Source organism: Gobius niger, assembly GCF_951799975.1.
Source record: "Gobius niger genome assembly, chromosome: 7".
Classification (NCBI taxonomy): Eukaryota; Metazoa; Chordata; class Actinopteri; order Gobiiformes; family Gobiidae; genus Gobius; species Gobius niger.
Genome location: NC_136858.1, coordinates 16,680,905 through 16,695,004, shown reverse-complemented (window position 1 = coordinate 16,695,004; position 14,100 = coordinate 16,680,905). Strand labels below are relative to the sequence as shown.

Below are 14,100 nucleotides of genomic sequence, written 5' to 3'. Positions count from 1 at the left end.
ATGGAGCTCACGTTGAAACGCATTCTAGTTACGGAGCGAATATTCCAAGTTATTTTTCACAAACACTTCTTGACATCGTAACATGCACAGTTCTACTATCTATTAAGAAAAAGTAAATACAACAAGCAGCACAGGTTGCAAAAGGGTGGTCATTACTGTCGGATATAGGTGGATTACTTTTCCCTTGTTCCTTGCTTCATGTCTGCGGTGCACCTTTACAGTTTTCTCGATTTCAGCTGTCGGTGGCTTGTTTAGACGAGAGCTGAAACAGCGGTGGCAGAGGTCTGGGTGCCAGTGACAAATGGCACAGGGTTACAACAGCGGCGGATTTAGCACCTGCCTCAGAGCCATCGCTCAGCTCACAAGAGATGACAACATACTACGGCTGCCTTTGAATCATGGAGGTGTTTTGAGAGATCATGTAGCAGTAGATGAAGTTACACAGGGCTTACATTTTTGCTATTCGTTTGTGTGCAGAAGCCACAGCTGTTTGTCCCGAATATTCTCATGGAAACAAATTAAGTTTTATCCCTGCAACGTGGGAATATATTCGTTTTTTATTTGTTTGTTTTTTGGCCCGAAGGCTTTATTTTTCTCTTTAGCAGACAATTGCTCACTTTCTGGGTTGAAACAAGCTTCTCCTTCAATACAAAAATGTTTTTTGTTCTTAGTTTACAATGTGATTTAATAAACTAGGTTTTCAATGGATTTTACAACTTGAAATGCGCATGGAGTTGCCTTGTGTACGAAATGCGCGGTATAAATAAACATGCCTTGCCTTACATGGCACATACATGGCACATAATTTTCTTTCACAGCAAGACGTCTGTCACCTCCATCCCCACATAACAAACCTGTAGATGATGCACGCGCTGTTCCGGCAGGTGTCACAGTTTGCCGTGTCCTGGCCCGTCCGGTACGTCAACCTGCAAACACAAAATAACTTCAACAACCACAACCTAAATAGCTTTCCCAGCCAAATTAATTTCTTCATTGCAGTAAAAAAGGCAACAGCTCTTCTCCCAGATATAATTAGCTGTGCATATCTGATGTTGAGACAAACTTGCATGGCCTTGACATAGTTTTGCAAATGTTTTGAAGGAATAAAAAAGTGGAGCAAACTGCAGAGGAGAATTTACAACATCCATAATTTATTATTAAATATTCAGTGGCACATAAAAGCTATTTCATGTGACAATAATATAGCATGATATTGAATTAGAACATGTCCAGCCACTGTTCATTAATGGGAGCGAAGTGTATAGGAGATTTGCGAATGAGCAAAGCCTCTCTATATATATATATATATATATATATATATATATTTTTTTTTTTGTTGAACTAAGATTAGGAAATGTAATGCTATAAAATTGAATTTTTCTACCACTTATAAATGTGCCTCAGGGTCTATGGTAAAAGAACAAAGTAGTGATTAGCTCTGCGGTCTCCTGTAAAAAAAAAAAAAGAAAGTACATTATTTTAGGAAAAAGCATTCGCTGTTGTAAATGCTGAAGCCTTTCTCGGCCACATTTGGGGGACAGAACAGTTGTCTGTTCCACAATAGCCTTTGAATGATGGGTGAAAGCCGACTATTTGCAGATTTCCCATGGGCTTCATGGATCAAAATGGTATAAAACTTCCCAATGAGTGAGCTACACCTGCTTACATTCTCACTGGGGAAAACTGATGATATTCACAAATGCATGCTGGGATTTAAGATTCGGCTGATATCAAAAATGCAGGACCACAAGAGGATTGTCGACGAAGGCTAGTGTGACTGCAGGTGGTCTATGTTGTTGATTTGTAAAAGCCAGTGCATACAGACTCAGAGGGAAAGCCCCTGATTGTCTTGATGTGCAGTGGCACGCCGTTGACTACCGACGGCTTTATTTCAGAAGTTTTATTATCAAAGATCAGCTTAAGATTCATAGACTTTACAGCAGTACTTTACTCTGAAATGTATAGAGCGCCCCCACGGCCGAAACACCAAAGACAAAAAAAAAGAGGCATGTTGCTCTGCGTCATCATCATGGAGCTATATGCACATATCCACATCCAACTCAATTTGCTGTGGACATAATGACCATAAAGTGCACAAAGAGACACCGAGAAGACAAATGGCCTCTCTTGTGTTTATGGCATACTCTGCCGCAGGCTTCCTTTATCGTAATGGAACCCTACAATAGCCCAATGGTGAATGCATAAGGAAAACGGAGACCTGCGCCCATAGCCAAATGTACCCAAGAGCTTCCCATATAGCCCATCTATCATCCTAGGACTCACTGTAAAGTACACACATGTATATATACTGTACCGCTGTCCACTGCGTGCCGTGCTGCGGTATCTGTGCAATGGAAGGGGCTGTGCATGTAATTGTGGACTGTCAGTGTAGCCCTGGGCGCTGATGGATGACATGAGGTGCGCTCGGACCGAGACACGGGCCGATCTGGGAGGAAGGGGGTGGGGGGGCGGAAGGGGGTTGAAAATGCTGATAGGAGCTCAAGGTCAACAGGTTCATCCATCCTGGTCCCCCCCATGCGTCAGAAACAAGTGAACAGCTGGGAAGACGGAACGGTAACTCATCCCAACGACAAGGTCTCGGTCACTGCGTCCCAGTATAAAGAGCTATTCCGCTAATGATAGAAGCAAATTGAGCCAATTTTATGATCTTTCACTTTCTGTCTTTTTGCAAAAATATATCTGTAGAGGAGCCAACGGGTGCTGTTCTGCATCCGCTAAGCCAGAAGTTCTTGGGTTCAATTGAGTTAAGTGTAACACCTTTTTTGAAGGTGTTGCGACAGTTAAATTGCTTCACAGCCATTTTGCAAATGTTGCCGTTCCTGCTGCAACTGCCGAGCAAGTCGTGATGTCGGAGCCAAAGTGTGGCATTGTTTATGTTGGTTATGCAATTTTAAGGTGTTACTACTCAGGTATCCGTATTTAAAGTTATTGTAGCTACATGTTTTTTTGTTCATTTATTTATTTGGTTTATTTGATAGGGACAGATACAAAACACATTTGCAGCACTTGTCCCTAGATGGGCCAGTTGAAAGTACAAAAACATGCTAAAAGGCGATGAGAAGACAATGACATTCACTGACACTGAACTGTACAAAAGAAGACAGTGACACAACACCAAACATGAGTACAATGCTGCTGCTGGCAGATCCATGAGGGGCTGCTACACATGGCTGTGTTGTGTGAAGTGTTAGTAGTATTAGTATTAGTATTAGTATTAGTATTAGTAGTATTACTGTTGAAGTATTGCTAAGACCTATAGTTAGTGGGATGGGCTCTCATTGCAGGTCACACATAGAGGTCGACTGACATGGGATTTTCCTAGACTGATGCCGTTATGCTCGGCCGATATTCTTGACAAAAATTTTTGGCAGATTTTTCCAAATGTCTGGTTTCTGATCCTGTAAAAACATAAATACTTGGCCACTCCAGCAGATGCCGATTTTACTTTATTACTTTAGGTGATTCAATCATAGTTTCTGTCCCAGTTTTGATTAGCTGCCGTTAGCATTAGTATACTGTTGCTAACCGCGGCATTTTAGCGGTTAAACCTAGCTCAGCGACTGAATTCTCCATACTCTGTGCTTCAAAATGGCATGCAGCCTGTACATATTGAGGTTCAGTGTGTTTAACACAATGTTCATCGCAATGTTTCTCTGTTCTCCTGAAGCCTAGGGAGTTGTGGGAGGACTCGTTTTAAAGCTGACTTCACTCTTTCCAATGCAGAAAACGGGAAATCTCTGTCTCCTTCGGCCTTAGATCGGCCGATAATCGATATTGTAAAATCCCCAAATATCAATCTAATCTCACAGCAATAATACAGCATTATTGTGCCACTATTTCTATTTTTTTCTGCGACAGTCTTGATTAAATCCCTGACATCAGCTCAAGGTCAACAACTTCTCAACACTCTATCCACCTTTCTGCCTCATAAACGGGTCTAGTTTTGGTCGTTCCATCATCGTTTCCCCTCTCGTAATCGAAGCACATTGGCCTAAATTTATAATCAATGTGTTGTCTCGGCACGGGGGACAGTCTCTTCTGTGTATGCGAACCCAATGCCAATGTCACACTGATTCATTTCCCGGTGCCTCGCGGAGCGTAAAGAATAACTGCACCTTTGAAAGTCGTTTTGGGAGGAGACCATTCGCTGGCAGAGATTCAGGGGCTGTTGTTTGCACACGTCAGCAGTCCATGGGATATGTCCTGTCCTCATCCTTTTCAGAATCCACGCTCTGCCTTTATCCGTCCCCAACTAAACTTGTCCCGCTCCCCTCATTGCCCCTTCTGTCCAGCCTGGATGTATAATACAGGAGGTTTGGCTTTTATTGAAAATCTGTAAACAAAGCTAGATAGATAAGATCACATAGGGCAGTACGGAGGACCAGGACTGCCAAAACAAATAAATAATAAACAATAAACAATATTCTTTTTGGAAAAACACCACAATTTTAGACTTGGCAGTGTGCCTTTTTTTCGGCCCAACGCTCATCCCCCTCTCTCCAAATCAAAGTATTACCTTGTTTACACTAATTGTTTTGCATTTTACAACCTCCCAGCTTTTACCGTTTTTATGTCGCTGGGCTGTTTCCATCAACCTTCTTTCAGGTGCAATAAACCCAGTGAACTGTACCTGCCTCCGAGCAAACAACAGACAAAATAACAGAGAGGCTGATGAACACTGTGAATCATTTAGCAGCTTTAGACACACATCCAGCCCCCCCCTCCCCCCCGCCCCAGGAACAAACCCAAAAAAACACACAAAAAGTGCAGTGGAAGAGTGAATGGAGTTGGTTTAAGTGCCACTAACAGGCTTCTCTTGGATACAGAGAGCCTGAAAGGATGTGGAACTGCTTCTTCATTTGTAACGTGTGAGTTCTATTAGCGCAAATCCACTGAAGAACTACTGCAGCTGTACCCACAAGGGCTAATGGACTTATTTAGTAACGGACACCAAGTAGAAGCAAACACCATCTATCTCCGGATAGATTAAAGGAACACTATCTTTTTAGGCCCGAGCGCCATACATGGCGATAGGGACTATTGTTTCTGCAACGCAGGGGGCCACCAGGGGGCGAAAAGAGCGCACAAGGGACACGACAGCGACCTAGGACCCCGACAGACGCATAGGCCTAGGCCAGACCTTTCCGAAAATGTATAAAATGTGGTGGGTGGGAAAACGCCTATATTGTTTTTGCCAAAAATATTATTATTATTTTTCTTTCATTCTTTCAATCTTCTTTCCCACTCTTAAAACTGGATTTTGACCCCCTGAACGTGCGCGAAAACTCAATTAAAAATCACCGAAAAATCCGGTCTGATGAAAAATTGACGAAAATGTGAGTGTCCAATGTGGGACGTGCAAAATGGCACGACAGCGCCACCTACAAAATTGAAAAAAATAATTTAGTGACGGAGAGCCTCCACCAACTTGGACACACACTCGCGCCTTTGGGCACAGACATTGTCCAGGTCGTGACCAGCAAAAAACATTATTATGACCCCGCCCCCTGACAAACAGGAAGTCCCCTATTTTGAGTGGAAAAATGAGCAAAAGTCAAATTGCCTCCACGCTGATGTCGCATTTGAACGAACTCCTCCGTGGGCGTTTGTCCGAATGAGCTTCTGATCGCTTCTAACTCATCTACACATGTTGGGGATCAAAAGTTATCCACGGAATTTTGCTATGTTTTGCGGTCTTCGTCCAGTGGAGCCCCAAAGTTGACCTTTATTTTGGCGATTTCTGAGACCTCAATAATGGCCCCCGTTCGCACAAACTAGCTCGGATTATTACCAAAACTCATACACATGTTGCCCCTTCACCCCCGCATACATGGAATGAGCTTTGGTGGCAGTGGACCCAACAGCGCCCCCTATAATATGCATGTTAATGCCATCACTCATTCACTGGGTACGTGCCAGAGAGTAATGACCCTGACAGTTGCGTGCGCCTTGGTCAGAGCTTTCCGAAAATGTATAATATGCGCTATTTCGGGCAACGGAAACCCTTATTAGGCCCGAGCGCCATACATGGCGATAGGGACTATTGTTTCTGCAACGCAGGGGGCCACCAGGGGGCGAAAAGAGCGCACAAGGGACACGACAGCGACCTAGGACCCCGACAGACGCATAGGCCTAGGCCAGACCTTTCCGAAAATGTATAAAATGTGGTGGGTGGGAAAACGGCTATATTGTTTCTGCAAAAAATATTATTATTATTTTTCTTTCATTCTTTCAATCTTCTTTCCCACTCTTAAAACTGGATTTTGACCCCCTGAACGTGCGCGAAAACTCAATTAAAAATCACCGAAAAATCCGGTCTGGTGAAAAATTGATGAAAATGTGAGTGTCCAATGTGGGACGTGCAAAATGGCACAACAGCGCCACCTGCAAAATTGAAAAAAATAATTCAGTGACGGAGAGCCTCCACCAACTTGGACACACACTCGCGCCTTTGGGCCTTAAGTGGGTTTTAAGTGGTTCTAAGTGGTCCCACCCATCCTCCGTGGAAATGGCCAGAGGTCTTAGCCAGGCAGCATGGTGGCCTCTCTAAGAGTTTTCTCTGAAATTCGTCAATTTTCCAAATTTCCTCCTTTATTCACAACGGCTACAGTTTTTGGCTCGTACATGTTTATACTACCCCTCTGTCACAGACAGATGCTTCAATTTCCATGTTTTTGCCTCCAAAATCAACTTTTTCTAAAGTTTATAGTGACAGGAAGTTTAGTTTACCCGTTTCCTGTCCGTCCCTCTGTGTGTTCCTCGTACTATTTCGCTCTCAACGAAATATTCTTTATATGGAGGGCGCTGCTGGGCTGGTGCACCCTCTCATCAAATCTTTGGCCGGTCAGAGGAATTTACCCTAATTAAAAAGATGAAATATATTAATGCTTAAGCTGTAATTTCCGTTTTCTGCAAATACACAAGTGCAGTCTTTCATAACATTAATGTTAAATTGGCTGCAGTGTTCATTAAGCTTGTGAAGCTCCATTGGTAGAGTGCTGGGTTCCTATACGTTAGGTTGTTGGATCGATCCCAGCCATCACCTTTTTTTTTTTTTCTTTTGGACTCGGTAATTTCTGGTCCCACCCTCATGAAAAATGGGGAAATGATCCCTCTCCTCCAGTGGGGTGCTGTCACCTAATTTTGGCCTGAGAATTGAGAGAACCCTCACCCTCATCAGGCCCATGTTTGTATGGACTTATATCTCAGTAGTAGCAAGGTTGTCTTCAGTGAATGAGCTAGTCCTAACACAGCCTTCACACTTTTCTTATGCTTTCTCATTTTACATGGACCACTGTACACATTGTCTCAGCCTAAGACCATGAGTGCGGGTGTTTCATAAGATATTTTTTTGTTCGACTAATACATTGTCTGTGCCTGTATAGTGTCAAGGGCAGAGCATTGGGTTTATAACCAAGAGGCCCCTGGATCAATTCTAATCTTCATGAGTTTTTTGTTTTTTTTCTTTCTTTCTTTCTTTCTTTTTTTTGGCTCTTTCTGGGAAGAACATGATTTACCGCCTTTGGTCCCACCCTCATGAAAAATGGGGAAATGTTCCCTCTCCTCCAGTGGGGTGCTGTCCCCTAATTTCGGCCCAGAAATTTAGAGAAGCCTTGCCCTCATCAGGCCCATGTTTGTATGGACTTATATCTCAGTGGTAAAAGGTCGTCTTTGGTGAAGGAGGTAGCTTGTCCTAACATTTCTAATGCACAGGGAGTTTCATAAGACATTACTTTGTTCAGCTAGAATTTTAACTGTGCATGTATAGTGTCATAGGTAGAGCATTGGGTTCATAACCATGAGGCTGCTGGATCAATTCTGACCTTTACTATTTTTATCTTTTTCTTTTTTTTTTCTCGGCACCTACTGGAAATTACATAATTCAGCACCTATGGTCCCACCCTCATGAAAAAAGTGGGAACAACGCTTACAGAATTTGCATAACTAAAGACATGGCAGGATAGTAGGGAAACTACTGAGGCAACACCAGGGACAATGTCGAAACAATCTAGAAAATGGAGGGGGAAAATTGACCAAAAATTACCTCTCCTCAGGTGCTGGGACCTAATTTTGGAGCGTTATTCTAGAGAATACTTGCCCACATCAGGTAAATGACAGTATGTTGTTATAGCTCAGTGATAGTGTGCTGGTCTCTGGCATAGGAGGTTGCCAGTTCAAACACTGCCATGACAATTTTCCAATTCTTTGTTTTTTCACATCATTCACATATTTTCGAGCCTGATAAAAGTACACAATGAGAACCAAGTAATGCCACACAATTGTGTATTCCCTTCCCCCTCTTCACTCGTGCAGACCATTGCAGAGAGGTGTTCCATTTAAACACCCCTCTGGTTCGTTCCACATTACAGTACAACGTGTCTTCCTACAACAAGTATGAAAAGTTTGCAAAGTCTTTTTCTGATTCTCCTGTTTCCGTTTGTTATCTTTGATAGACTTACATTACTTATAGGCTTGTGTTACAAGCTTCATATCTGGAACAGCAGCCCAGGTTGAGGACAGGGGGCCTTCAGGCTGAGGCAACAGTGGGCCGGCACCAAAGCTACTTGGGACAAGAGTGAGGCCGGTGTGTGACAAAAGCTCAGGCGAGAGTGGGATGGGTTAGCAGGCGTAAGAGAGTGGTTTGGGTGTGAGACAGAAGCTAAAGCAGGTTTGGGTGACAGCGAACGTGGGCATTCGCAAGGGGGAGGTCGCCAGGGGCAAGAGCGATCAGAAGGGCTCACAAGGAGCATAGCAATCGGGGGGCTCGCATGGGGCGACAGCGAGCAGGGGCGGTTGCAAGGGGGGGAATGCCAGGGGCGAGGGCCGCACGACGCCGCTTGCGGCTTTAATTTCTTCTTCTTTCTTTACCTGCTCGCAATCCAGCCCCTATTAAGTTTCTTTTCAACCTTTCTTAATCTTTTTTTCCTTTTAAATGTATTACCAACTTTATTTCTTGTGTAGCAAGCAGCACATTCTTCCATTATTGACAGCTATTATTCAATATTGACAAGTGTAAGCCAACGGCAGGTAGAAGCTGTTGCATTACTGAAGATACGTCTCGGGAATTCCCAATCCATGGCCGGCGGGTCTGTAGTTGGTAAAATGCTTCAGGCAGTTTGAGCTTGTCCACTTTCAATACAAACAAAAAAGTTTGTAGTTTCTCTGACCAGTAGTTTCTTTCTTTGGAGTGGATCAGATGGTTTATAAAGGGTTTTCTGATCTATAATTTGACCACAGATAAGTAGATTCGTGAGCGGAGGGACTGTTCAGAGCATAATGGGACAGAAACTATTTGGCTTCACAGCTTGGGCAGAGATCACAGGCTCAGTGTGTGGTTCTGGCGTCACCCCGTGTGCGTCACCACATTCGTGTTGTGCTCGTGTCTATGTAAAGACAGAACTTAATAAAAGAGGGGTACACCTTTACAGGCCTTTCACGAAGGTTTGCAGTGGTTCCCAAGGAGCGACATATTGAGCTGACGGCACGTCCTCAGCGCACTTACAAATTTGACGAGTTCGATCTCAACTTCGTCCAGACAGCACTGTTGTTTTGTCTTTAGCAAGACACCTCAGCGGCCTTGTTCATAGATGTATGAATGTGGTGTGTGAGTGATTGATGGTAGTCAGGCAGGCCATAGGGGCAGGTTGCCTATCACACTTGTCAGTCTGACCTGGCAGATTCTTACGCCACTGAATGTGAATGAGTGAATGAATAATGCATGAAACGACTTAGACAGTCTACAACAGCGCTGCACAAGGTCCATTGATTATTATTAATACCTTTATTGTTGTTATTATTAATGCTTTTTGTGAGGGTGACTTGCTTCAGTGTTATTGGTGTCCAACGCTCTGTAATATTTGGCTGCCCGTCCGTTGACAGAGTGAAAAATGAGCATACACACAGCCTACGTCTCCACCTCTGCTCGTGGACTACAGTGTCGTCTCCATAATAGCGGGAGCTGTTATGTGAAGATGAAAGGCGAAGTGTTATGAGGCTGCACTAATTGGGCCTTTAATGGAACTTCCACTGCGGCCCACTAGGGTGCCTCGTTCTGAAGTGTGTATGGTTTAGGCTTACGCAATTTGCTTTGTGGAGCTGTGGGTTTTAGATTGAGACATACAATGATCTTTACAATTGCACCACTGCACAAGTCGGGCCATGGATATAAGACTTTTATGAAGCTTGGTAACTAAATGTTAGGAAGGGGTTGCTGTGTGCGGAGATCTGAGAATTGTTGCTGTGTTTAATTTCTTTATATGCTGTTTGGAAAACCTAATAGCATTACCTGCTATTATGTGCTTGCCAACAGGCTCATTGCCACAGTAGCCACTTGCAGCATATACCATATACAGTATACGTACTCACCACAGTGAAATCAAGCTATTCTTATTGTGGAAAAGTTGTAGAAATTATTGCCATTCTAAAAGCACTCTCATGTCACATGAACTAACGATAAAATATTGAAGGAAATGAGCATCTGCCTTGAGGCAGTTTTCTTGACATTTGCTGCATGTACTGTGCACAACTGCCAGTCTATTCTTGTCTTGCTACCGACTGTGGAAGACACTTGACTTAAACATATGTGCATCTAAAGTACCAACCCAGCCTATATTTTTTATGGGATCACAGGTTATCACAGTATTAGACAATAAAAAAACAGGGAAAGAAAGGCTATACATAAAACAACTAGATGCAAGTTGGTCATTTTATAATTCACTACTGCCACCCCAGGTCTCATGCGTAACTGCAATCTCTATGTTAAGCTCGTGCATGACAGGTCTGAGCTCATTCTACACATTAGGACATGGCTGGAACATGTAGGGGGATGAAAATACTGCGATGATGAAAAAAAAATGGGCTTCCTCTTTCATTGTTTGTAAACCAAAAACAAATCAGCTATACCGCCTATAAGTTAAGTGAGGGGAAAAAAAGGAAAGTAGAGGTATGGATTACTCAGTATTGCTATGCAGTACGTATGTTTTCTCTACCAGTTCTGTCTACATAATATTCCATGCAACATTTAAGTCAAGTTTTCCGTTATCTCCATTGCGGATCAATAGTTTGCCCCCATCTAACTGTGTCGAGTTCAGTTGCAGTCTGCACTCACCCTTCTCTCTGCGCCTCTCCTTTCTCCAGCTCCTGAATGACTCCCAGTAGTACCTTGATGGTCTCTTGGCTGGAGTTGATGAGCGTCTCCATGGCCTGCAGCTGTGCTTTGATATCACTGTCCCCGCTCGCTGTCCCACTGGTCTTGCCCCGGGCCGCCCCTGCGTCCCCTGTGGGAAACCCCTCACCCCCCTGTCCCGTCTGCTGAAGCTTAGAAGAAGCTGATGAATGCCTTGTCCTACAATGCCCTTGCGACTGCACTGAACATTTAGCACTATGTGGAAGAGTCTGAGAATACTGTTCACTTAGCTGCCCGCTCTTTTTCCTCTTACAGCTCACAGACGGGCTTCCTAAAGACTCCACGTGCGTCAGCGAATTCCACGCAACAGGTCCGGAACCCTTGATTTTCCGTTCTGAAGCTAGTTGACGCTTGGATGAGGAAAAACTTGCGTCCGCGTCATCTTTGCCTTTGTTTTTGGATCGCGCTGCCGTGGAAACGTGGCATTCAGATTGGGATTTGGATGGAGGGCTGCTCGGATGGCTCCCGTCCGGGAATTTCGATGATTCCGGACACGACGGGCCATCCAGACAGTTGGCACTTGAAAGGAAGTCCTCTGTGTCGCTACTATCATCCGTGTGGTGTAGCAATGCTTTCGTTTGTCCGACAATCTTTCCCGTGTATTTTGAGGATTGCTCCACAGTCTGTCCATCCTCTGTTGTCTTAATATCACTCAAAAATCCATTGTTTTGTCCTTTGTAGTTCTCGACCAAGGCTGCATGCTTAAAAGTATGCCCCTTTTTCCTGTCAAACGGAAAAGTCTTGTATCTTTTAGTAAGGTCCGGAGATGTTTGCACCCCGGTACTTTTAGTCACGTTGGGAATAGAACGCCTTGCTGGCATGGTCATATATTTCCTATGCGTTACTTTGCAAGAAATTGATCTGGAACGCCGCCGCCGAAATTCATTCTGGGCCTCGCAGATGTCCGTAAAGCGAACTTGTAAAGCCTTATTCCTCTTCTTCACTTGTGGTTTGCCAGACTCTGTGCCGGACTCCGCGTTGAAGCTGTGTGATTGGGCCGTCTCACAATCGGACTCATCTGAATTCGACACCACAATGCATTTTGTGTCCTCCTTGCTCACCATATTTCCTGCAAAAAGAGGGGGGAAAAAGAATTAGACATAAGACCGGCTTAAGATCGATTACTGCAAAAAAAAAGATTACCTTTCTATATTACTGACTGCTCAGGTCAATACAACAAACTCATTTTAAGTGCAACACAAGAGTTCAAAACGGACACCTGCATTTTCCCTAAGATTCCAATCAACATACTACGTGCCATCTTGATTTATGCAATGCATTACAGATAATTATTTGGTGACCCGGCATTAACTGAACACCATTTTTAGCACTACGTCATAGTCTTTCACAGATGAGCGTGGGCAGTGAGCTCTGAAACAGCTGTCCGCCTTTCTGTTGGTCTGAGCTGACCTTTAATTTGACAGCTTCATAATAGGGCTAAACAAGAGCTTGCGTTGAAAGAAAAGTCAACTAACACATATTAGCACAAATATTTAAGAGTGGAATATGGTGTGGAGGAAGTCCTAACTGCAATTCCCCAACAAAGGACAAAAGGCTGTGTGTGTTTATTTCATACCTTGACAGTTTCAGCTGCTAATACGGCCTTCCTCAGAAGTGTCACGTGATGTTGCTATGATGTGTCTGGTCAGCTGACTTAAACAGTTTTTAAGCGCTGTCTTCCTGCTTGTAGGACCAGGCTGACAGCGCCATCAGAACTGTGTCCCTGGTGTGAGAAAGTTGGTGCTGCCAGCCTGCCACAACATCACGTGACTCTTCTGAGGAAGGCCGTATTAGCAGCTGAAACTGTCAAGGTATATACTAAACACACAGGGCTGACTGCATCAGTCCAAAGGTTAAAGCGTTGATCCCTCTGTTCGCTGAGCTTGTGAGAGATTTTTGTGACAAGAGGCTCACAAGGACCAGTTTCTGCTCAACTGCCGTTTCTGAGCTTTAGACCACGTTACTATGTCGTTCCCTCATCATAAAAAATCCTTTGAGATGTGTTTTGATTTAATTATGCATGTTTTGTGTAGTCCTTTGACTGCTTCTCAATCACATGCCCCCGAACTGTGGATATCCTGAGGTTGTGCTTCTCTGTGTTTTAGTACATACAGATAAAACAATTTGCATTGAAATTGTCTCTGCTTCTAATCCTTTCTTGTTAATAGGTGACAACCGTTTTTTAGCCCTAAATGAGTCTTTGCAGGTGTCCAGGGGTTGTATTGTTCACAATAATAATGCAATACAAATGTGCAGGTTCCCAAAAGTTAATAAAAAAAATACAATTCATTTGATCTCAGAGTGGTAACAAAGAGAGTGTTTTACTAAATTACACAAGCTATTTGATATAACTGTTTTTATCCACTGCTCTCAACTGCAATAGTTAACACAATGTCCCATTACAATAAATGAGAGAGTTCTTAATCAAGCTAACCAAGCCAAGTGTTAAGTTGTGCTGCCAGAGAGGGAATTGGGCATAGATTTTTGTTGCTAGGTGCCATTTAAAACAAGAAAAATCCCTGTTAGACTTTTGTCATGTTCTTTAAAGATAACATGTTCTTAAGCCTTAGTTTAAAGCAAAAGGAACATCGTAGCTGATGCAAAGACGAACTGTTAGGATCATGGGAACAGAGAGCAACGAAGCATTACTGGGTACATGGGGTGCAGAGATATGCAAACAAGCTCATAGCACAATAAATAATGAGGAGCGTCCCGTGGTGATCTCACCACAGGACGCATTGTCATTCTGCCACTCCAGGTAGGACGGCCCAACCGGCATAATTCAGCCGACAAGAGGCATTACAGTCTGTGTGTGACATTGGGAGGGAGGAGGGAGAAAGTCAGCAGATGAAATATGTCCGGGCCACTTTATTAGGGACGGCCAATACTAATGC

General features: G+C 43.7%; 1 protein-coding gene across 1 annotated transcript in view; it reads right to left on the bottom strand.

The window, feature by feature from the left end:
- Positions 1–14,100, bottom strand: part of insyn2ab (inhibitory synaptic factor 2Ab) — a 42,671-nt gene that overhangs the window by 13,622 nt on the left and 14,949 nt on the right. The window contains exons 2-3 of the mRNA XM_079559561.1: positions 11,129–12,275; positions 855–926 (exon numbers count right to left, since the gene is read on the bottom strand). Coding sequence (XP_079415687.1) covers positions 855–926; positions 11,129–12,270 — 1,214 coding nt within the window. The 5' untranslated portion in view covers positions 12,271–12,275. The remainder of the gene's footprint in view (positions 1–854; positions 927–11,128; positions 12,276–14,100) is intronic.